Source organism: Blennius ocellaris (assembly GCF_963422515.1).
Source record: "Blennius ocellaris genome assembly, chromosome: 14".
Classification (NCBI taxonomy): domain Eukaryota; kingdom Metazoa; phylum Chordata; class Actinopteri; order Blenniiformes; family Blenniidae; genus Blennius; species Blennius ocellaris.
The window spans coordinates 20,823,225-20,849,638 of NC_137663.1; the positions used below are offsets into that span (position 1 = coordinate 20,823,225).

The 26,414-nt window shown below is 39.2% G+C and overlaps 1 protein-coding gene across 1 annotated transcript in view; it reads left to right on the forward strand.

The window, feature by feature from the left end:
* The window catches only part of LOC308139570 (seizure protein 6 homolog), a gene marked incomplete at both ends in the record, with an annotated part of 103,890 nt that extends 91,957 nt beyond the window's left edge, over positions 1-11,933 (forward strand). Inside the window, 8 exons of the mRNA XM_080509030.1 lie at positions 7,167-7,363; positions 8,439-8,633; positions 9,849-10,040; positions 10,828-11,022; positions 11,224-11,262; positions 11,369-11,477; positions 11,564-11,660; positions 11,772-11,933. Coding sequence (XP_080365156.1) covers positions 7,167-7,363; positions 8,439-8,633; positions 9,849-10,040; positions 10,828-11,022; positions 11,224-11,262; positions 11,369-11,477; positions 11,564-11,660; positions 11,772-11,933 — 1,186 coding nt within the window. The remainder of the gene's footprint in view (positions 1-7,166; positions 7,364-8,438; positions 8,634-9,848; positions 10,041-10,827; positions 11,023-11,223; positions 11,263-11,368; positions 11,478-11,563; positions 11,661-11,771) is intronic.
* Positions 11,934-26,414: the final 14,481 nt, after the last annotated feature.

The window sequence follows — 26,414 nt, forward strand, 5'->3', positions numbered from 1 at the left end:
TTTGCTCCTCCATCTGCAGCAAACTAAGGGTTTGAGGAAGTGCGGATGCTTTTCTGTGCATGCTCAGTTTTTGAATGCTGCCGCTTGGCCACAATACGCATAATTCCCCAAACTTTATCTCTCAGGCATACAGGCACTGCGATATGAGCCATCACTCAAATGTGATCCGCAGATCAAAAGGGAATAATAGTATCAGAGGATAGCAACAGAAAACATAGCGTCTGAATACCACACAGTGGTTTATGTGACCCTGCATGCCGCTCTGTTCTTTAGACGGAGATTAAGACTCAGTGATTAATATCTGATTTTGAAAGTAAACTAGTGCACCTAGGGTACAAAGAAAAAAAAAAGATCAGAAGGGATTTTTTCCATGTTGAAGTAAACAACTTTGATTTGAGGTAAACTGATTTTCATTCAGAGATCTCATTTTTAAATTGCAGCAGACTTAAGTTTGTTTTAATCCAAACCACAAGAGGATGCGCACTATAAACTAATGGTGCTGTGGCCTGCTTTAGTTTATCTGGAGGTTGGTCATGCGTAGCCTCCATGGCAGTAGAGAACCACAGCCTGTCTGATCCCTGCAGACCCCACCATTACCATCATGTCTGCTTCGCTCAGCTTCAGAGCAGCATTCCTAAAGGCTTGGTCAACATGTCATTTGCGTCTCTGTGTGTTTGTGTGCATGCGTTATGCATGTTGAAGTGACAAAAGGCTCTTGTGGATAAGAGCTGCCTCATTACGAGGGTGGGCACACACTTTTCCACATTAATGAGAATGTTTTCTGTATTATCATTCATCACTGTGCCTGTGCTGGCAATTACAGAGGAGCAGTGTGCATAATGAGGACTGATTAATTAATTTAGGCCAAACAGGAGGGCTGGCTCTCTGCTAATTAGCATGGAGCATGGCTCGAGCAAGAGCCAGAGACAAGAGGTTACAGCTGATATCACCACCTGTGGAACATAGCTAGGTAAATGATTTACATGTGGATTTTAGCATTTAGAGTTGACTGTAACCACACATATGCTTCTGAATACAATACGATAAGGCTGACTTTTCAGCTGTGCTAATGTTTGTGTCAGTGTAGAAGCAGGGCCTGTACAGGTTTTTAGAGTCCTCTTGTGGAGACTCCGAGCATCGCATGGTACCTGCACTTGAACATGCATCGGGGTGGTTACATGGAGGTGCCTGGAAATTGGAAGGTTGCTATTTGAATTTAGCCGAACCAAGCAGAACAATTCAAATGTCAAATGTGTGCATGAGAAGATGTAGAAGGTTGCCTTTGAAAGCTCGATGCTGAAGGCAATTTCTATTCTGTTAGAGATTTTCCTGGGTTCTTTAAAACTTTGACAGGTCAATGAAGGTGACAAAACGCCCGGAGGCATGTAGAAAACAACTGTCATCCCATCATCCGCAGAATTGAGCTGGCTCCATTAGTATGCAGAGGAGTTCAGAAATCCTCTAAAAAGTTCCCGCTCAAACAGACCTTGGAACTTTGCGAACACCCGAGCCATATCAGTGGAGACGTCTATCAATAAGGCACATATTTTGAAATTCGTAAAGTAGGTTTTCTTCCACATTTGTGAGATAAATTTATGTATCTGCTTCTTTTTGTGACCCGTGTTCAGGCCAGTCTTAATTTTAGCCCATCGCAAGTTTTGCATCCCTCTAAGCATTAACAATTTATGCTGCATAAACGGTGAACGTTGCATATGTCAGTTCTGTAAAACTTCTCAAGTGTGATGAAAAATTTCAATGCTACTCCAAAACAGAAATTAAAAAAAGTGTTGAGAAGAAAAACAAAACAAAAAGAGGATACAGGGTGAAACATGCCTTGGGTTTGTTACCAGCCTCCAACACAGGACTGGGGGTGAGTGCTTTTCATGACTTGAGGGGGCAACTATTAAGGGGCCAGGTGGGATGACATTTGGATGGAGCAATTGCCAGGTTGCTGCAGAAAAGGCAAGCTGAGTGGCCTGCAGTGTCTCACCACTGAGTGCTATGCAAGTCTGGACCAAAGGCAGTGCGCATTTGGCATTCTTCAGGGGTGTCGCCGGGGTCTGAAATACACTTCAAGCAGACAGCTAAGTGAATAGATGGCCTCAGTGGGAAAATTTAAAATCAAAGTTGACTGCAGGGTTCTTGGAGAGATAGTGACTGAAGAGTGGGGTGACTATTTAGGTTTTTTTTGGACTTGCCTGCAGCGTTGTCCTTGAGTGGGAGTTAGCGCCACTGTGATGTTGTTAGGTGTGATTTTCTACTGTAGAGTTGGCAATTAAAAAGAACAGATGTCCTGCAGTGTTAAAGTGAATAGCAGAATATTTTTTTTTCTGGTCTGGAAGGAAAACGCTAAGTTTTTAACTGATGTTTTCACAGTTTTGAGGGATGACTTAGCAGGAGTCCCTTGCATAAAAACTGAAAAGGACAACAGAGCATGTAAAAACATTTCAAATATGAATAAGTAAAAGATGTGCTCTCTATGATCCCATCAGGAAAATGAGACAGATGCACTGACTTAGTCTTGACTTGTTTAGATTTCTGAAGACGGAAATAAAGAGTTAGAAGCAGTTTTGTCCAACTTTAGTGAAACACTAGTTTGGTATAGATGAAGATCAATATAAATGCTATTGAGCTAGCAATTTAAAGCAAATCAACAGAGCTGATAGACTACAGTAATTGAAACTGTAGTCGTGAAATTTATTATGGAAAGTCACCGAAATAAAAGCATCTTTGTGAAAAGGGAAAGATTTAAGCGCAGGTATACTTGGTATGAGCAAATAATGTCTAAACCTGTTCAGTGTGTGGCAAATGCAAGCAGCAGGCGTGTGTGTTTTGAAAATGATGAAATGCAGGGACTGGAGGTAATCTCACGGTTTGATTGTCAACTGACGGATCCACATCCCTCCTTCCTGGGTGCTCTGAATGCGGGGAAGCCTCTGGGAGGAGATAAGGTGAAATACAGTGTGCTGATATGGTGGAGAGCCTTGATGACATGAACAGCAGGTAGAGGGGAGCTTGAATAGAAATGAAGTGTGAGATGCGGAGATAGAGGAGAGGAAAAAAAGGGAGTATAACAATTTAGCTGCGCTGTTCCTCTGGACGTCTTAGATGGACACTTCATATTTATTGTGATTGAATGAGATGAGACTCTGTCCACTTCTTGAGAGGGCTGTGAACCTGCAGTCTGGAGATAGTGTTATTACTCTCCCCAAAAATCTCTATTGGCTGTCATTCCCTGCAATGTGTGCAGGGTGAATCTTATTCCTCCATCAAACAGGTGTAGCCTTTAGCCTGATAACCTCATTTGTTTATTCTGTTGATTTCCTATTTGGAGGCGTGTGTGTGTACACAATGTGTTTTCATGGAGGTTTTATCGGTGGCATTGTTATTCCCATCACTCCAATACACAAACCAAACAAGCCATTGTTGCCAACTTTTTCCTGTAATCTCAAAACACATTTATTCTTTATAGTGAAGATAACACAGCATAAAACCTTGCATATGTAGCTCAAACCAAAACTGTAGTACATGTTGCATTTATATAATCTAAGAACTATAATTAAGAACCACAAACATTTGTTGTAGCACATAGCGGTGTAGGAGCCTGTCTGTGTGAAAATAATGAATGAAAGAAAATCCAACAGATGTAAAGGCCTGTTCAAGTCCTTTAAACATAGTGAAAAATAAGAAGGCAAATAATAATATCTACACTTCAAAACATTTTTGATAAGAGGAATTACAAATAGTCCTGTCTGTCCATATTGGATTTAACTGTGGTTTTCCTCTGAAGGTTTTCTATATCTGCGATTCCCTTTCTGAGTAATAGGGTTAAAAACTTCCTTTTAAGATTTCAGGTCACCTTCCACAAAACAGATAAGACTATTTTCTGTGCAGTGAAATTAGGAATAAAAACAATTGTTTATTTATTTGTAACTCTCTCAAAGCTACAGGGAGCTGCTGCAGAGAAGCTGCAGACCCCTGAACTAACCGGAGGGAGCACTGTGTCACTCAGAATATCAGTTCATTCGAATGCCTTCGTCATATGTGTCAAACCAGAAAAGCTTGTCCAAATTTCTCCTCAAGCAGAAACTCTACACTCCCTGTCAAATCCACTCATGCTTTAGAATTGTACTGCGTTTTTTTTTTTATCCCCGATAACTCAGTCATACACTCAGTATAACTATAATGCTTGTGATCAACATTAAATTATTGTGATCTGTTTCTAATCTGGACCAACATCAGTGAAATTATTGCATTTTTGCTGATTTTCCACAGCAAGTTGTGCATACGCACAGGTAATGTGGACATTCTGCAGGAGAGGTTGTGAATAAAACATTTGGGAGAGGTAAACAAACTCTGGTCATTTCCCTCGGGCACAAACTGTGTCAATCAGAGATAACATGGGTCCATCTGCTGCAGAGTCTCTTCAAGGGGAAAAAAAACCCCAAACAAAACAAGATGCTTAAGTTGGGTTAAGTTTAGAATATTCACAAGTTGTTTCTGCAGTTAGCCTAACCTCATGGGCATCAACAGTCAATCTGTGATAAGAAGAAAAAGAGTAGCTAGAGCTTCAAGCTTAACTCCAGTCCAAGTATTTTATTGCGCTGTCCATCATGGCACTGGCACAAGTCGTCTTTGGGGAGAAAGAAGTCCAAGTCTATTGCTTTTACTTATATATACAGTGTGTCAAACAGGTGAGTCAACTCACATGAGAAGCAGTGGGAATAGAGAAAGAACTCATGGATGGGTCCTTCAACAAACAAGCAACCACAAACCAATTGAATTTGTGGAGTTAAAAATATGCATGATATGGATTTAAAGGTTCAAAACCTTTGCTACCAGGTGAAAAAACATTTCCCACTTCATCCTATTTGAATCTGTTATAGGTAAGTGGTCTCTGCCACACCATCCATTTACCATCCATGAATCCAACGTTTTCTGTACTACTTTATTTTAGTGTAGGATCACGGCTACAATAGAGATTCACACTGGAATGGTGATGACTCCATCACTGGACAAACAGAGAGACTGACAATCACTCACACTGTCACACTAATGTAATTTAGAGTCACCGTTTACTCTCATACACGTTTTTGTAATGTTGGAGGAGTCAGCTGGACTCCCTGGAGTTAAGGTTTACAGGGACAGCATGTAGACGTATCAGTGGAGGGAATCCAAGCCCAATAAAAAAGGTTAATAGAAGGAACTAATGATTTGTCTTTGGCTGTTCGAGGGATTATGCTAAAAACTTGAATATTAATCACTCAGTGAAAGACAGCAGTAAGGTGACTTTAGTTTAGCTGGCAAAACATCATCATATAGTTTTTCAGGGTGTCATGTTTTTATGAACATAAACAAACGTGGCATCTTAAGCAGAGCAGAGCTCTTTCTGAGGCGAGACCAATAAACATTTCACCACAAAGGGAAAACAACCTCCCTTCTTCTCTCCGCAAACCTTTGGACTACATTAAATGATTATTTGTCTTGATACTGACAACACATATTTAAGAGAAAGAAAATGCAGTTGACAATCTAGACAACATAAGTAATTTCTTACATTTTGTGAAATGTATTCTAACTGCATCTTTCGTACACATATGTTTGAATTTTAGGAGTTTTCATTCAAAATTCCCTCAAATCTTTGGTCTCTTAGACTAAATTGCACCTGCTCCAGTGATAAATGTTGATTTTTAGCTTCTGATGACAGACTTTGTGGTTTCTCTGTGCAATCACTTTCTGTGTTTATGTGACCTCGGTGGTTTGAACCAGCAGCCTGTCATTCTGCTTTCTTTCTTCTTTTTTTTTTTCAGCTGCTGTGGGGTTTTTTTTCCCGACTGGGGAATGTAGGCTCAGATTTTCAATCACATAAGTGAAATACAAAGATGCTATCAGCAGAATGAATTTAGAGCTCGTTGGGTCCATGGAAATGTATTTCCATGCAAATCATAAACTAGGCCAATCTATTTCAGAAGCTGCATTTACAAACATTCAATGTCTTCAGTGTTTTCTGTTGTTTATCGTGTGATATTTATGACTTAAATACATCAAATTTGGTTTACATGGAAATAAATGTAAGAGAACACAATTGAGAGAATGAGGTGTGATCACAACTCAAAAGAAAAACTGGACATTTTGCAAATTGTAATTCGCATTACCGAAAATGAAGAAAAAGCTGTGAGGATTGTTGCCTTACCTTTTTGAGCAAACACTGGCCTTCCAAATATAGGTTGTGGACTTAATTGGTAGCTTTGTGACCAGTAAATGGAGAGAATAACTCCTGTAGGGGACAGGTGATTCATACTTCTAAAAAAGCCCTTGTGAGGATGGCATTGTGCTCTAATCAGCACAGTTTAGACAGATATTAACACGAAACAAATACAGACACACAGCCACTCCGCATGGCTATTTCAACACTGGCACAAGACACGAAAAGAGCAACCACTTTTCCGTGCTTATTATAGCTACAACTTCTGTGGCTTATCTTTTGGTTTCCTTTTTTTTTTTGTTCTCACCATTCTCCATCCCCTGTGTCTGAATAAATGTCAAGCTTTACTGATGCTCCATAAAGAGAGCGAGGAAATATGAATCTCCAAATGGGAAAGGTTAATGCATTCTTAAGTTAATCACTAACAGCAGAGTTTCTGTCAAATGGTGGATTCACTCCCTTACATTCAATTTGTAAATATTAGCACACAGGACCACAGTCAGGTCTTTACATTACTTATTAGGTGTTTATTTACCTTTTCTAGTCCTTCTGTGGAATTGTTTTGCCGTACTGCTGTTTGTGATGTATTGCATTGCTTTGTTTAGAGGCTGGTAAAGGATAATTAAAATGCTATATTTCTTTGGAGTGTTCCCTTATTGTGCCATGCCCATATATGCGCATTAGTACATATTCATGAAGGCAATGTGGTAGGCGAAGAGACGTGAATCATGAATTATTTAGTGTTTACTTCACATTGGATCCATCCAATATAAACAGAATTAAACTTTTCCAAGTACTGCTGACATGGCTTAATATCATCAGCTTTTGCTTTCATCAGCGAAGCAAGATAGCACTCACAGTTAGAGCTCTGAGCCCAGTGCTCAGACCATCGAGCTGAAGTTTAAGTCATTATATCAGGGAGGAAAATATTCATATTGGTCTTTTTTTACATTCATCCTAGCCTCCATCTGGGGAAGAACGACCTGCTAACCTTCTATGATGGAGATGACCTGACTGCCAACATTTTGGGCCAATACAGTGGAACAAGGCCACACTTCAAGCTCTACACCTCCATGGCTGACATCACCATCCAGTTTCAGTCCGATCCCGCCACAAACATCTATGGCTACAACAATGGCTTTGTGGTTCACTTCTTTGGTAAGACACTAGTCGGTTAGTGATTTATATGTGAACTGGTATGTATAATTATTGCAGCAAGCATGAGCAAAAGTGTAAACTAACCTCAGTAGCCCCATCAAAGGGAAAGTAGAGGGACATTGAGGCAGGAGCAGCAATAAATAGATCCAGAAATCCAAGCAGGATGTGGATGATTTCTTGAAATGTTATTCTTACAAATGATTTGTTTTGTTAAAATGATTAAAAAAATTAAGCTTAAATGCAAGCCGGTGGCAGACTATATATGAAGGCTTAAGAGACATTTCAAAGTGAAATGATCTAGAAAATATCTATCTGTCTATCTATCTATCTATCTATCTATCTATCTATCTATCTATCTATCTATCTATCTATCTATCTATCTATCTATCTATCTATCTATCTATCTATCTATCTATCTATCTATCTATCTATCTATCTATCTATCTATCTATCTATCTATCTATCTATCTATCTATCTATCTATGAAAGAGAGAACGTTATTCTGCCTGGAACTCAATAAGTCTTTTCCTTCCTGTCACTTCCTTCCTGTCTCTTGCTGTGTCTTTGTCTAACTGTCTACGGCTTCATCCCAAATGGCTCGGATTAGCTAACAGCAAACACATACTCACAATAACAGGATGCACTTAAACATCAGCTGGTTTTGTCCACCGCTTTGTGTTTCTGGCCGCGCACGCTGCAGTCACGGAGCCACAGACTGAGTAGTGCCAAAACCACATGCTGTGTTCCTCCAAGCAAACATCACAGGCCTCTATTTACATTTTTCCTCCCAAACTGTCACTATGTAGTGTATAAAGAACAGAACATTTTACAGTCCCTGGAGGGGGTGCTGCATATTAATGCTCGAATTTTGAATTTCCTTGAGGATACCCGTCAACCCTCTTACAACGCAAATCTTGTTTAAAGAATGAAAATTTTATTCATCTATTATACGAGAAATTACATTGAGAATAAGTCTGTGTTCACAGTATGATAGTTTCCCCTTGTTGTGTTCACATTACTGTAGTTAATTCCCATGGTTTTTCTCTCCCCCTCCTCTCATCTGCAATGCTCACAGAGGTGCCGAGGAACGACACGTGCTCCGAACTGCCGGAGATCACCAATGGCTGGAAGAGCACATCCCACCCCGACCTCATCCACGGCACCGTCGTCACCTACCAGTGCTACCCAGGGTACGAACTGGTGGGCTCCGAGATCCTCATGTGCCAGTGGGATCTCAGCTGGAGTGGAGATGTGCCAAAATGTGAAGAAGGTGAGAGGAAGCACACAAAACCTCTGTTCATGCTGGGAGAGTGTGAGATCATAAGAGCTCACTGATCATGTGCTCTGAGACTCTTGTCTGCTTTGGTGTCACAGTGAACTGACTGAATTCGTTCTGTTAGTGGGTTTCGCCTGAACACACAGGCTGCAGGGATTTCAGAAGAGTTAGAGTTCAGGCATGATGATAGTTTATATTACTTTAGTTCGAATAGTAAATAGACTTTACTTACGATTTCACCATTCTTAACATGATCGGTCACATCCACACAAACAGCTCTGATGGACGACGGCATTCGTAGCTACAACACATGGACTGGAATGATGGATGATCGGACCACTTACCTTGTGATTTGAAGACAACCCGCATTACTTTAGGCAGACTTATGTTGCAAACCCACACGTGATTATTTCCTCCCAAAATCTAAAAACATTCAAGTGAATTGGTGACTTAAAAATCATTTTGAATTTGTGTGCTTGTCTCTCTGTGTTTACCCTATGATGGTGTCAGGGAACTGAAGTTCAATAAAACAGTATAGAGGGTGGATTTATGGATTACAGATGGAAACACAAATTAAGAGTTGCATTGTGGGTGATATTGACACCAAATTTTGGGGGGGAAACATACATTTATTAAAAAAATTTTTATTGTTATATTAATCAAGAGATTTTATATGACAGGAGTGTCAAACACATTTTCGTTCAGGGTGCCCATGCAGCTCAATTGCACCTTGAATGGGCCGGACCATTAAAATAGTGCCAAAATAACCTTTTACGTAGTACTTGTGATAAAAATATCTACATTTGTGCAAAACCAAACAAATTACAAAGAAAATTACTACATTCTTGACATTAAGACAATTTTAATAATAATGCCATCTGGTGTAACATACTGAAATGTCTAAACAAAACAAAACGTGACTTTGAGCAATGAGGTAGCTATCTTTCAGGGCAGTGTCACGGATATCTTAGCTGAGGTCTCAGTGTTGTGGGTTGGGTTTGGCCCACGGGCCTTATGTTTAGCAGTGATATTTTATATATTGCAGGCTATGCAAAACTGAATTTGTGAGAAAAAAGTGAAACTCTTGACACCTTATTTATTGGTTGACTATGATGTTGAACATGGAGACAACCCTATTATGTTAAAAGTTGACAGTTATTACACCATCACGAGAACAGGTTCTCATTACTTGTGCTTTCCATGTGCCAGTTCGGACATGTCAGGATCCTGGAAACGTGGAGCACAGTCGCAAAGTGATCGCAGGCACCCGCTTCACGGTTGGATCGACCGTGCAGTTCTTCTGCAACAAAGGCTACGTAATGTCCGGCTCCAACATCCTCACCTGCTACAACCGGGACGCAGCCAAGCCCAAGTGGAATGAAAGGCTCCCCAAGTGTGTCCGTAAGTCTCATTTGTATTTTACAAATATGTTTATTGCACAAAACAAATACAATGAACAAAATATTTCATTGTTTTTTGTCAGATATAATTCCTTTATAAGATGAATATGGCAGATGTGTCTAACCCCTGTCCTGTATGTAGATGTCTCCCTGCTCCTAAGCAAAACAGACAATTATTGCAGTCAGTAGTTTTACAGCAAGGAGAAAACTAAAGCATACTGGGACCAGGTTTGGAGATGCCTGCTATTCAGTGTGAATGTTTATGTACCAAGACATGTTACCACTGAGGGCTGTGCAATAGAGTAGTGGTAAGCACTCTATGACCTCAGGCCATTTTTGTGCTTGGGGTCTTTCTGGGGTAAGATGTATTCTCTGTGGATACATGGGTGTTTTTTTGGGTGTTTTTTTCCCCTCCATGTAGCCTACTTCAATTTCTCCCATAGGTGTGGATGTGTGTCTCTCTGTGTTAGCTCTGTGATGGACTGGTGATTCTCACCTCACAGTGAAGGTGCATTTTTTTTCTGTATATTGGTGTCCTCCAGTCCAACATGCATTTGAGGTTAAATCAGATCTCTAAATTGATATGAGGTGCCTCTGTGTGGTAGTTTGTCTCTCTGTGTTCGCTCATAATGGACTGGCAATCTTTCTGGAGTGTGTGACCTGCCTTCATCCTTGATACTCCAGCGCACCCATGACTCTAAGTTGGATGGAAGATAAAAGGTTGGACACATAGCTGAAAAAAAACCCCATCAAAATATCTTCTGTAATTTCTTATTTTTCTTGTTCAGCTGAGAGGTACGAGCCATGCAGGAACCCTGGCGCTGCCTCCACCAGTGTGCAGAGCTCTGAGAAGGCCTTCTACCAAGCAGGGGAGACGCTGACCTTTTCCTGCTACTCCGGCTACGAGCTGCAGGGTCATGCCACCATCTACTGCATCCCCGGACACCCATCACAGTGGAACAGCACTCCTCCTGCCTGCAGAGGTAAATCCTACCCACGCAATATAGAAATCCTTTACTTTTTTACAACCCTCAAAACACTTAGAAATCTATGCATTATTGATTTTTGTTGCTGTTTGTGTATGCATTTTGCTCCATTCGTGCATGGGTGCACTATTTGCACAGTGCTTCACGCCACACACTGCTGGAACACACAAAGACTGAACTGTAATTGTGTCTTTGCAGCATCCTCAACGCAGTTTGTGAATGAACGCAGGCTCGATGGTGAGACATGTCTCCAAACACTTCAAATTGAATATTGATATTATTTTGGGGTTGATAGTCTACATAAATATTAAATTACACATGCTTTTGTGTATCTTTCTTCTAGTTGTAAATGTGGATTATAGCATGGAGGGAACCAACATTGCCCTAGCAGTTTTTATCCCGACTGCAATCATCTTGGTGGTTGTCCTCGGGATTTATGTCTACTTTGCAAAGTGAGTCAGAACCGAAAACTTCATGCATGTCATTTGCAATTGAATGAGCATTGACAGGGTGTCTGTTTTCCCCGCTCTTTACCCAGACTCCAGGGGAAGTCAATCAGAATGCCGACATCCACGCCACCGTATGACAACATGACAGAAGAGTCAGCCTTCGACAACCCCATATACGAGAGCGGAGTAAGTACGGATGTCATGAGCATGCAAGATGTGGATTCACACAACACCAGTGTGCTGTCCTGATCCTCTCCCATCTGGCTGTCATCCTGTCGTCATCCCGTGTTTCACCAGCAGAGGGCACCTTCCACTGCATCTTACACCAGCATGCTCAACCATCAGCAGGAACTCATGGTCTCAGCTGATGATGTTGCTCATGAAACTATGACACAAATGCAGTTTCCTTCATGTCATTCTGTGTCAGACGTCATTAACATCCTAGATTTCCATTCATGAATATGTCTTACCCACCACTTGTTTTATGTGTTGCTGTCTTCTGTTGTGGAAATAAGCACTTTGCTCAGACTTGCCTGTGAAAATTAAGCTGTGATTGTAAATAATTTTCTTTTTAATAGTTTTTTGACATAAGAGGTGTGATTGCATTATGGAAAAACATCTTGCATGGATGAATAAAAAAAAAAAAAAATCCTCACCTTCCGAAGCTTGTTTCCATTTGATTCACAAGTCACAAAATATACGCAAATACACAATGAAGCCGGTTGGCAGGATGTTAGAATTGATTTGACTTTGGTTATTTTCTGTCTTTCTCTGCTCCTTCAGCACTGGCAGAGTCATTCTAGATACTAAAACCTGTCAGTATGTACACTTTGGCTGTAATGCAGAACAACTATGAGGTGAGATCTCCTTCTAAAGCTGAGAGCACATATTTACTTCCCCTGAATTGTCAATCATCCCTATTTATTTATTATTTGTATTTTTGTCTTGTCTCGTTCCCATTTTTTGTATATACAAAACTCATTGGCACTTATGTCTTCAAGTGTTGCAAGCGATCCCTCGTGATTAAACAAAAGAAAACACAATTTACTGTCTCTACCATGTCATTAATCATCCTATCATTTCATATTGTGCTGTCATCGTGTGTATGAGCTGTTTATGTCAAACTAACATGGTTTGTTTTGCGAAATGTAAAAATTGCAAAGAAAACATTACCTGTGATTACAGGTTACTGAGTGATTTCTGAGCCAAAAGATCAATATTACAGCTACTAAGCTTAAACAATGCAGCAATGGAGGATTAGCATCAAAACCAAATTGTAAGAGTGAATTTTAAGAAATATAAATAAATGCTGAAGGCAGCAGGAATCTCGCTCTCTGAGACTTTTTCTTTTTTTTCAACCACATTAATCTGAATAGAAATATTATTATCAGAAATACTTCAGATCTTTCAGAAGCACTGGAGGGCCAAATAAACTTCAAAGTCACGGCATTAGTATAATTTATGGATGCAACCAAATTCAAAGAGAAAGTATTACCTACACATGAAGGCTGCAGTTCTTGAACATTTCACAATATTTTTGCATAGAATTATTTTTGATACTTTTGGCCATATCATCATAATAATAATAATAATAATAATAATAATAATAATAATAATAATAATAATAATAATAATAATGCATGGGTTTTATATTTAAATGTATCACTCTCTGACTATGCTATGATGTTTCTGACTTACTCACTTGAACTCACATGTGATACCTGCACCAGAATCATTTCAAGTCTCCTCTCTTAAGTTATATAACCTGTTGTTGCTTCATCACAATATACCTCAAGTTCAAAAAAACAAATATATAGAAGATAAACAAGACACTCAGACAATGAATTGTCACATTATGTTTGCAGATAGTGTGTAAAACGTATTTACACACATTCAAGCTAATCTTAGATATAACTGATTACTTAAAAGTTTGCAGCCAGTGTTGAAACAATCAAAGTTCAGCCATTTATTCATGATTTTTTTTCCATTCTGAAGCACTCTTATGTATTTGCATTTTAATGAAGCTGATAAAATAAACTTTATTTCTAATAAGCTGTTATATGCACTGCATATGGTTTTCCCATCTAAATCGTTATTGATAATGTTGCATGTATGTTAAATAATCACAGAGAGAGGAAAATAGAAAACATGATTGCTGTATTGAGCCAGAGATGTTTTGTAACTGTGGAATGTGATTTTTCATGAGTGGAAAAAGCTCATTTCACAGCTTGCTCTGTCCTCTGTTATTGTTTCCTTAATGGATTGTTTGTCTGGTCTTTACAGGACAAATGAAAAAGATTAAGGGGTGTCCATTTAGAGACCTTAAAGCAAGAATTGCTCAAGCTTTGCCTTTTGGGACCCTCTCTGCACTGCTCATCTTTTCCTCCGACCCTCTTTTTATTTCTTAAATGTTTTCTTTTTGTTTCTTCTTTATGTGTATTACTGTAAATATGTTTTTTTTTCTTTCCACGATCAAATCTGTGAATCTGTGGAACACCATGGTGATATTTTTATAAAGTAAACCGGTGATGACCAATGGTGATTGTATGTTTTTGAGTACCTGTTGATGCCCTTCGCCAGTGAAATAGATTGAGGGTGATGGTACTCTTAATTCTTGAGATCTGTTGGACACTAACTCCCTGTTGCTCTAGATTTTTGGGGGGGAAGTTTTTGCCATTATTACTTTCTCTTCTTTGTATGTATGAGTCTGCTATTTGTAAATAAACTGCCTGTCCAATTTGAGTGCCTCACGACTGACTATAACCTGAGAAATCACCCGTGAACATGTTTGTAAAACTGAATATTTCATTTATGTATCATTTTGCATTTGTTGACCTGACAGTATTAGCACCTGGCGCTCACTTCAATCCTTTCAAACATGCAGTTTCTCTTCGAATCAAGGAATGACGCCAGATATTTTCCTACCTGCCGACGTGTGGTTCCAACTGCATATAGCCTCAGAGGATTCCTCACTTCCATCGTTTCATAATAAGTCACATTAGCTATGCACATAGCACAGTTTCTCAAGTCACTCTGTACAGTCTGCTTCAAATGATACGTAGGAATTAGCTCATTTGTGTATGCACCAGAATGTGGTTGCACCTCAGCATGAGCTCACCCCGAGACAACACCCAGTGAAATGCAGTGACAGTGTACAGTAACCACTGAATTTAGATGTGTTTACTTGGGGGTGATGTTGTGGTGCATGCCTGTGTTAAATTTGTAGATAGACCTCATCTCCTTTGTGCTTATCTGTTATAATCCAACACAGTGGTTTTCAAAGTGTGGAGCAGGGGGGGGGGGGGGATCCAAGGAGCCCAGGCCTTCGCCTGTCACTATATTTTCACGAAATCAAAGACTAATGAGTGGAAGGTAAAATCCTCAATTGTTTTTGTCAAGATAAAAAGCATCTATATTAATTGTAACAGAGACTAACTAAAAGTTCAAATTATGTATATTTCATTCTCCCACACTTTGAAAACCTCTAATAGATCCTTTAGTTCAGCATCACAGCTGGTGCAACCACATCTAGGAGATTGAGCCCTCTTCAGATATCTATAATCCTCTGATTAATAATAAAATAAACTGTTGTTTAAAGTATCGTCACTGTCATTTATGAGTAAATGCGTTGGTACTATTTTCTGTCTCGTGCAGTGTGAAGACAATCCTAAGCTCACACAACACAACAGAGCCTGGACTACACAAGTCAATATGTGAACCATGCGACACTACTTATTAGATCGAACACGATGAGATCGCAATTGCACCTGAACACCACACGATGGCAGCATGATATAAAGTAGCATACACATGTAGGATAAATTCATATTCTCAAGTCATTGTTGTTGCATACTCTTAATACTGGTGATCTCATTCATTCAGTTTGTGTCTTAATGAATAATATAACAAACTGTCTCCAATGAATTTCAGCATATTTTTGATTAATGTCTTACAACAAATGCTGATACAAACACAAAGGTGGAAATATGATGGCAGGTTTTGGGAGAGAGAGGTTGCAATCCAGTAATGTGCATGTGTATGTGAAGGTTGTGTTTAAAAAATAATAATAATAACAATAATAATAATTACAAATTAATAGTGAATGTGGTGGGAATAAAATGCATTGATTGTAAATATTTTTACCCCATAAGCTGGCAAATAAATGAGGCCAAAAAAGGGTTTCCTACATTATTGTGGACGTAAATAATATCCACAAATACATAAATGACAAAAAAAATAACAAACCAACAAGCTCATCCTTAAACAACTGCTTCTATTTTTTTTAAATCATATTGAATCATACATTCAGACATGTCCATATCCTTTAATTATATTTGTATTTGTCTGTTCTTGATTTTGCTTTAGCCGCACTAATTAGCACAGTAGAACTCACTCCTCAGTATTTACACGTCAGATCAAGAATGATTGATTTTAGCATGTTCATCATAGCTCTGGGGGAAAAAAAATCACCTAATGTCTTCAATAATTTGACTTTTACACTGGAACTTGTAAAAAAGTGTCACTTTGTCCCACACACTGCAATGGTAAATGTCTCAATGGCTAACCTTAATCTGTCCTGTTAGAATCTTCTTCCACTCTTGTTCAATTTGCATTTAGGCTCAATTTCATCCAATAAAATGATTCATCATATATGAAGTGCATCCAGCCAGAAGGCTTTACGGCCGTGTCCCGGCTTTTGTTTTTGTGCCTGTGTTTATGTGGGAGCTGGTTTGTCTCAGTGGATCATTTGGAGTCAGTCACCCATGATTTCAGCTGAGCTTTCACTCTGATGCAGGGTGGAGGCATCGAGCAGCTTGAGCCATTAAAATGTAAATTTCCTGTGTAGTCTGAGGACGAGGGCCACAACCGGGGGATCTACTCATGTACTTGCTTGTTCTCTTCACTTCATGTGTTAATCACTGGCAGGCTGGCCCAACATTCACTGTTGGAAACACGAAGAACGTCACTGACAGGTAAATAAAGTATATAATAAAGCACAAATAGACAACAGATGAATTGACATTTGTTTTGAAAATTCCTGTGATTGTTGCAGTATTTCCTTTAATTTAAGAGTCAATCAAATTATAACCATCTTTAATGAGCTGAATGACTGGTGTGTGGTTGTTATCAGGATTGCAAGTATCAAATTACAAAATTTCACTTTTCTGTAATTAACTAGCATCTTAGCATCTTAGGGTACTTTTAGAACCCCAATTATGTAACATCACTGATGCTTTAAACACAGTGACATCCTGTCATCTGATTTTAATATCAGACATATTTACTGAGTACATCAACCTGCATTAATATTCAAGACTATTGATCTGCGTGTAATTTAAGTTTACATATTCAACAGAACATTTCTCATTTGCATCCAAATCTTGATGTACAGAACAAATTCAAGTACTATTTTATTTATCTGAGAACAGTTATACGGGTAAATCTAATGAAATGCTATTGACACCATAAACTGTTGTTTACAAGTAAGAGGAATCAGCTCTCCTCAGTATAAATAAGAGTGCATAGGGAATATAAAAATATTTTATACTTAATATTGAATGGTTGATACCATTAAAATACGTCAAAGGACGCCCAAGTGAAAGTATTTAGATTGAGATTGCAATTTCACTATCCTTTATGGGGGGAGGCTGTATTGTCAATGAGGAAAGGTTATTTTCCTATCTCACCAGCAGGTGGAGATCTTCTACCAATTCAGTGTCGTAAAGGAGCCCTGCTTCTTATCAAGTGCATCACGAGGGAAGACCATCTCCAGCACTTAATACTCCCACAATGCACTGGTGGTGGGGCTGCTGATGATTCACAATTAAACTAAAATGCCCTGCTCACAATCCAATGGAGACCAGGACATGGCAATTAACCCACTAATACAGCAGACCATTAGACCTCCCTCCCTGTGTCGGCAGCTCTGGGGCACACACTCCCCACAGGGCTGTGGGATACGTATTACCAAAAGGTAGTTTAATGTAATGATCCATTCAAAGTGTCTGCAGTACTGTTGGGTTAGAAATGTTCAGCGATAGTATATGCAAACAATGGTGGAAAATATTCATGAAAATTAAACTGCAAATTGCATTTTGAAGTCAATTGTGCGCGCTGTGTAATATACAAACAATGAATACTGGATTAAAGTGCTGGGAATATTTTTTGATTATTTTGCTACCAGTTGCACTATATAAGACATTAGTCAAGGTTCTTTTCTTGCTTTTCATTTTGCCAAAATAGTAAATGTTTACTTTCTCCTGGTTATTGCCTTACATTTGTACGTTAATCAGATTTATTGGGATTTAGATGGTCCGCCCTGAGGGTCTTTGTCATGTTTCACTCCTGTGTTTTTAGCTAAAATTGACAGATAGCTCTCCCTCCCTCAAGCATGATTCTATTAATCAGATTAATATGCTATTAAGACAGCAGAGAAGGACAAATAACAACTCAGTAATGGAACCAGGACACGTTTAAGCTGTCTCACATTTAAAGATGTACCAGGGGCAGAATAAATGCATGCTTGTACCGGGGTGACCCTCACTTGTATGACCTTTTTTCCCCATTCAGCTGAAGTGTAGAAGCCAGGTATGTAGATGAAATCGTCATTTGTGCCCCTTAACAACTGTATTTTTTTTTTATTAAAAAAAAAACCCAAAGAAAAACTTGTGTTTGCAAGGTTACTGCAACAAAATTTCAATTGAAGCATGTTTTCTAGGGCAAAGGCAATAGCAAGAAAAGGTTACAATTCAGTAAATGTGCCACTTTTGCAAAGAAATTACAAATTTACAACATTGCACAGAAAGAGGGCAGCTGTTGAGGTGATGCACACATCCATAATTCTACAGATTCAACACTGACAATTACCTCAGTGTTTGTGGATGGATTAAAGACAAGACTTAAAGTGAGCCCTTAAGAGCCATTTACCATGTTAGGAAAAAAAAAAAACCCTCTCCAAATTGCATACTGTACTGCATTTGTCACAGTCCCCGGGGAGCACGGCTGATGAGACAGGCAGCCATGTCATATCTCACAGACAGGACTCACTGTCTTTGTTATTTCTAACTGCAGCCTCAGGAAGCCATTTTGCTCAAAACAAAGGGTAAACCCTTCACACGCCTCTGGTGTGGCTCGATGTGGCAAAATGCCAAATCTCCCTCTCCACCAGACTTAGGGGGTCTGGGCTTTCCCCGTGCACGTGGCTCACTGAGACACATGTAAACAAAGAACTGCTTGAATTATGTGCTATCCCCGACATCTAGACGGGTCTGCAGCCAGCGGCTCTATAGCCACATGCAACTCTTTGCTATATGCAATGGGCCAAATTGGCATTTAAAAAAAAAAAAAATCACGTTTATTTAAAAGTTTACACCAGATATTTTCTAAGGTACTTTTGCAGTTCAAGGTAAAGAAAAAAAAGTAAGTAAAAAAATAACAAAAATACAATGCTCTGACAGCTCATCAACTTCTAAAATGTCACGTAAAAAGTGTCTTTGACTTCAATTCTGGATTTCCTTGTAAGTTGGGCATAGATTTTTCTTTTCAAAGTATGGGACACAAATTAATATTTGTATTAAATGGTCCCATATTTACTTTCATTTCTTGCTGAAACTCTTAAAAAAAATAGCTTCATGAGCACAAATGGCTATTGTTGCCTTCAAATGTCTTATGTTCAACATGAATCACGTTTCATGTGCTATCTTCATGTTCAAGGTAAGTCTGTTTTATGACTCCAGACAAATTTTATTCATTTAAAAACTTTTTTGGAAAAAAACAAAAACAAAAACAGCTCTTTCAGTTGAAATTACACACTTCTGCTCTACAAGTCTTATTTGCATATATAACTGAGAAATGCAAAAAGCATTACTTTTCAGAGGATCTCTGCATCCACCGAATGTTTTTAAATAGTACTCATGAACTGTGCGTTGTAGCTATTTTCTACTTCTTTGCCACATAAAAAGCAGATAACGAGTTCCTTTTACAATGTATTGTAAGTATTTTTTTGCAGTGTCTTCCACTGCCACTAATAGGTGAAAAAGGCGATGTCAATTAATTTTTGAAGCGTCATTGGCTATACACAGGTAACTGTGAAACATTGTACTCACAAGACTCCTGTACTGTTAGTCTACTATATTGTGTCCAGTCGAGCATCACCACCATGATACATTAAAAGCAATACATCTATCCCCCCCCCCTTTTATGTACATGCAAACAGGTGATAGCTTACTTAGAAAGACTACTAGATGATTCATGTAACACCAATGTTCAAGAGCAAGGTGTGGCTATGTGGAAAACCGATAATAAATCAGTTACAGAAGAAATAGTAGGAGGTTGGAAAATGTGAAAACAAAGTGTTGAGGATCTCCCCGGACACCACGCGTCTTTCAGCTGAATGAAGGACGGTAGGGATACAGAACCGGATAAGGAAAATGAGAGGATGGATCCATGGTTGAACAGATGCTTAGAAGAGTGGATAAGAAGAATGGATGATGGTGATAATGATGCAGCAGCAAGGCTGTGACGCCGAGACAAGTGAGATGGATAACTTTGAGATCTTCATTAGAACAGATGCTTTGGAATCAAAGTCATTTAACCCAAACTGAAAGAAAAATAAGAATTTGGTTTTTTTAATATAGAAGTGCGACAGTGTAGTTTTTTTTCGAAGAAAGTTCAAAAGCTGTTCAAAGCATTGCACTTTACATTGCTTAAATATTTTGTTGCATGTTCAGGTCCAGGGTGTCCTGCAGATTAGCGATGCTCATATCAAAGAAAACTATCATAAGGAGCTAGAGCAGAGCTGTGTGGTTGGGTTCACTGTAATGTTTCAGAGAGGGTTTCCATTTGCTGTTCCTCATCTTGGGGCTCGAGCATGAAAAGCTGATGTAAAGGTTTCTTTTTAAACCTTTAACCTTTTGTAGTATCTCATTGAAGATAGACTTGGTATATCAGCATTTGAACTCTGGAGAGTTGTTAAAGGACATTAAAAACATTTTTTACATGTGGGGCTTTCAGTGTCGATCATTTGGGTTAAGCACATGGTAAAAATGTCAATGAAAAATCTTTTTTTTTATCTAATTTCCTGAAAATAGCAGACACAACACAACACTGTGACGCTATGCTGCCATGAAAGCTGGCAAACTGGCTTTAGCCTCAAAGCCATCCTGTCAAGGTGAGCTAACAAAAACATGTAATCGTTTCGTTCTGTGAAAAAAAATTGACATTTTATCATCTGCGCCACAACAAAGAAAAATATTTTGTATACATTCAAAGGCTATTATGGCGCTATTTTACCACTCCAACCCACTCAAGATGAAATTGGGCCATTTGTGGTCCGGGAAATAAAATGTCTTTGACATCTCTGTTATGAATAAACACGTTTATATGACATATAAATACAATAACATATTTTTTGGAAATGACCATAATCACACATATTTGAATGAGAATGTTTGTAAAGGATTTCCCACACACTGTTGAGTACAATATAACATAGTGTTTGCAAAGACCAGCATGTTTGAAAACTGTCGTTTGCACGAGTTTTATGTCCACAGTGGATATATTCAGAGATGGGTTTCACATATTTTCTTGATTTTTTATTTTTTTTTAAAGAAACCAATTAGGCAAATACACAATGAGTGTGAGATCAATTCCAAAGCAATGGACATGAATAACAACAACATATAGAACAATTGGCAAGTATCACTGTTGTGAAATATCAGAAATACACACATAAACATTATACAAGCAGCACAGTAAACTATTTAATCATTATTCTGGGATTGTCTTCAGTTTATTGCTATGCGTTTGGAAGAAATGGAGAAATGTAAAAGTTATCAAAAATGGTCACAATCCTAACTGATGGTAAAAGACAAGATTTTAGTGTGTGTGAATACGATTGTGTAAATGTGTGTGTGTGTGTGTGTGTGTGTGTGTGTGTGTGTGTGTGTGTGTGTGTGTGTGTGTGTGTGTGTGTGTGTGTGTGTGTGTGTGTAAAGTAGTAAAATCCCATCCCTGTATTGTGCGGGCCTGAGCAAGATAGGCGATGTTTTCGCCTTCCAGGATGTTGGGCAGGTTTGAGATTGAGGGGTCTGAACAGAGAGGGGACAAAAGCAAGCGAGCCAGAGGGCGAAGGGGAGTGGATGAGCCGGTGAGATGATAATGCAGCATGACACCTCTGAAATGAATCCCTGGTTACCATGGCGAAGGAACAGGATGGGACAGTCTCTGAGGAGCCTCAAATAAAGCCAGCTGTAAATGATGTTTGATTAGTATTTAGATCATGTTCCTGCACAGCAGAAACATTTTGTCAGCTGTTTGTGCACCAGTGGCTACGCTTCCCCTGCTTCCAATAGTATACAATATCCCAGGAATCACAGACAAACATGCTTTTTACAGCATATCCCACAATAATCATGAATAATCTAAATCAGTTGTTTATTTAATATTTGCTCAACCACAATTATTCTATTAAAATGCAGAGTTGTGGTTTTTTTTGTAATCAAGAAATACTTTAGCATAATCACACTACGTTTTTTTTTCCTTTTATATTTCCAGATGATGTTAGAGGTTGGGAAGTGGTTAGCACTATCACTTCTGAGCAAGAAGATCTGATATTCTAAGACTTGGGGCATTTCCTGCATGTTTATTCCACCAATTTCTTACCACAGTCCAAAGACATGAGTGTTACATGAAGTGGTTTTTCCAAGTTGACGGTAAGGCAAGGCGAAATTATTTATACAGACCCACTCCAACAATATGCAACTCACAGTGCTTCGGGTGGTTGGATGGATGGATGGTTGGATGGATGGGTTTTCTGTGCAATCACTGGCAGGAAGATACTCACACAACTTGTTTGCCATATATTTCACGGTTTTGTTGGTTAATTATTCACGCTCATGCCTCACTGTGAATTTGAATGTCCTCCTGGTTTTGTTTGCATGGTGTGATTTCTGGCTCCACCAGCTTCCTCCTGCAAATTCAAAGGCATGCATATTTGTGAATTGAGTGAATGTGTGTGGCTGTCTCTCCGTGTTAACTGGCGACCTGGCCGAGGTATACCCTGTCTTTTTGCCCAATGTCAGCTTGGATAACTTCTTTTCCCCCCATGATCCTACGTTGGACCAAACAGTATGAAAGACAGATAGATGGTTTGATTAGACCATTGGATTTGACTTACATGCTTTTGAAAACATGACTGAATAGTGATCCAACAACTGATCGACTGGCCAAATTGTTGAATGGACGTCTTTGAGTGTTTGCTGCAAAGTGCACAAAAGCATTAGGATATAATAGCTTATCCAACCTATATGTAAATTGACTGCAGACAATCCTGTTTGCAGGAAGATTAAGAGAAGGGAGTTATTTGTTTGCCACATAGCAAACATGGAGCCAGTGTGGGTGTCCGGGCCTGTCTTATTTACTCATGCAACTCAGCATGTTAAGTAGTTTTATTTAACAGTCAACTGGGTCATTTTTATATGTAAATGCATTGCTGTAGAAGGGGAAAAAAAACAGGCTTATCTCTAGACTGAAATTTGACCATTTGCATATTCTAGAGGGTGTACAGGAGGTCATATTACCAAAGTCAATACAAAGTGTAGAGCTGCTATTTATACAGAATTGGTGGCAGGTGAAATCTAATGTAAAATAAAGCTTTGCAAATGTCACATCTGCTCAGCTCCCCTATAACAATATTCCATTATGTCTGAATTACTGAATTGTATAAATGTCAGGGGGAGTATATCGTGAATGAGGTGTTTTGTTTTGTTTTGTTTTCAATCTTGCAGTTGAATTGAAAGAAACATTTAGGAGCAGGGAGACAACTCTGTATGTAACGTGCAGTCTGTTTGCCCCATGTCCAAACAGCTAGGGTACTTTTCATTGCTGCCTTTGCACTTCTCTGCCTTCTTCTGTCAGCCACAGCAGCAATGGACTGCTTACCAAGCCAGAACTAATCACATCTGACTGCTATCTGTCTCCATCAATTACACACCAGGCGACTCTTGCCCTCATGCTGCTGCGGAGTGAAAAAGATCCTACAATGCATCCACAACGGACACTTGCTGAATACGGGCTGGTGTAGTTATTTTTGAGCTTTAAGATGCAGCCGCGGTTTCATTTGTTGACTTTATACCTGCTTATCGAGCGGGTCTGATAATGAAGAGCTGGGAGTAGAGGGGTGTGGAGGCTGGTCTGAATCAGTTCTGCTAACACAGATTGACAGTCACTCACTCAGGTGGTACAGCAGTTATCAGCCTTCCTGACCTTGTTTGGACGACTGGAGGAAATACAAATTGGAAGAAGACGCCAACAAGTTGCACAGAGCTTGAACCAAATTGCACCCCACCACACCCGGGCCACCCTATACCGCCACATTTTGTCTCACCTCCAAATAATAAATTTCAATGGATTGACCCATTTCCAAAAGCTTTTCCCATAATAAGTAAGAATTGTGTGCAGCTGTTGGGATCAATAAATCAGGATATTTGGTAAGTCTTCTTGTAACAGTCATTACAGAAATGCTTACTTTAATATTTCACAATTGTTTTAAGAGAATAAGAATATTTTCTATTCTTATAAATCACAATTTATTCTCTAAAATTTAAAGAAAACAATCAAGCTGGGAAAAGGCATCAGCCTGACGGCTAGATTTTTCCTTCTTTTGAAATGTTTTTTGTTTTAAAGCACAAAAGAACAGTTTTATTATCAGATATTCACTTTTACACATTTTCATTTACCACCAAACATCAATTTTTCATCAAAATGTTTAATTTATCTCCCGTTCAAATAAGAGCTCACTGATTGTGAGTTGGCTTAAGGTGACTGTTTTTATTAGCTCCTTTGTCATTTTTCTCTGCTCGTTGCTCTTTGAGCTCTTTTTCTCATTGTAGAAATGTTTATTGTTGGGGAGGATTTCATATAGTACCCTTCGTCGTTCCTTTCCTGCACTGTTTGGATTTATTTCTGGTAATTCTGTATTCTATATTTATGCACAATACATAAGGTAGGCTTTGGTGTCATGACACCTATTTTGTGTTGCTTTGTGATTCTGATGCTCTCATTTCCGGTTTCCCCTCCTCATGTCTATTGCTCTGATGTGTTTCATCTGTGCTTGAGTGTGTGTGATTGCCTTCACCTGGTGGCTGGGGTATATATTGGGTGTCTTCCGGTTGTTCTGCTTGTTGGTTCATCTGTTTGTGTCGGTAGCTCTGCAGTGTCTCTGTGTTCTGCTCTTGTCTAGGTTCTGAACCTGGGTCTGTGGCTTTTTGCCTGCAGATTCTGAATGGCTTGAGTGCCCTTTGACGCATGAATCAAATACTTCTGAACTTCACATTTTTAAGTTTTAATTTATGTACAACAATAGCTAGCACACAGTCAGTTGAAATGAATGGGGAAGATGATAGGTTTGTCCCACGTAGCGTATGTTGAAGAGTGGGGGGCATCAACAATAAACTTGCCAGAGTAGTTTCTGCATCCGATCCGTAGTCTGAGGTAATGGGGTGAACTTAACCCCTTGCCTTAGCTTGTATTTGTGCATGTAGAAACAAGCATTACTGTTGTCAGTATAGTGATATTTTCCAGTTTTAAAACACCTGGGAACATTACCAGTTGGGAATGTGCACATAACAAAAAAACAGCCAACAAGAATGCTTTATGAAATACTGAACGCGAATGACAAACATCAGTTTCATCACAAGGAAGGAGTTGATTTTCAAGTTGATGTCACGATAGACTTCTCTTTTCTTTTAAGCTAAATATCAAAAATGGACAAATTAAGTGGCTTTTTCCACTTTGACTGCATTGTTAAGAAATATTTGTGCAGTTGCACAAATGATGACGTGTCAAGTGATCTCAAATTACTTTCCAGGTTTCCGTTTAATTTTTTTGTTTTCTCAATAGAGTATGGGACCTTCCCCACTTCCCAGTTACTCATAATAACACTCATTTAAGGTCTCTCACCCTCATCAGATTGTCCTCTCAGAACTAACTGCAGTCTAATGTAATTCACTTGATCAGCTCCGAGACGACGAAGGCCTCCCTGTGTATCACTATTGATGATGTGTGTTATTAAATGCTCACTTCAATGCTTGTTCTCACTGTACCTACTCACAGTGTTTCTGTAATGAATGAAGCTGCCATTTGTGGTTGATTTTATTGATGGAGAACTCAATATTAATTAAACTAAAACTGAATCATTACCAGTTTCATAAATGTCAAATCCACCGATTTACACAACCTGTTTTCTTTTTCTTGTTTTATACTGCATTCAGTTCATTCTCCTCACACGCTTTGCTTCTGTCTCTGCTTTATCAAGTATATTTGATCCTCTCTTGTACACCATCCCAAATACTCGCTGTCTTTATCGCCAACTCTTCTACTTGTTCACTGTCTGGCGCATGTTGTCCCATGTTCGGGGGACATCTGACAGAGACGGATTGCTCGGCCACAGCTTAAAGGTGACTGCCTTGCTCCGTGTTCCCTAAAGCGTCGGATCATCGGAATCCATCATGGGCAGGAGCACCCATCTCCACTTAGACAGAGCACATGGAAGAGACAACAATAGATGGACGACACAAAACAGAGAAGTAGTTGGGAAGGATATCTGTTCTAAAAACAAAAGACAAAAAAAATTATGCAGGTTGAATGAGGCTGCAGTCACATGACTGCAGTGGAAGCCAAACAGTGGTGGGACAGGGAAAAGAGGGATTCAGGGAGAAATGGTGAGGACCTTTACATCTGACCACAGAAGCATGTCTGCAGGGGCTGGGTGGGCATGTGCACAGGGGCATTTATCATTATTGGCTCACACCTCCATCCCTTGCTCAGCCTGACATCCCTCCCACCATTGACATAAATCATGATTTCTCCATAATAGATCCCCTCTCTGCCATGAAGAGGAAGAATGTGCAGTTCTTATCGATTTCATCCCCGCGTCACTCC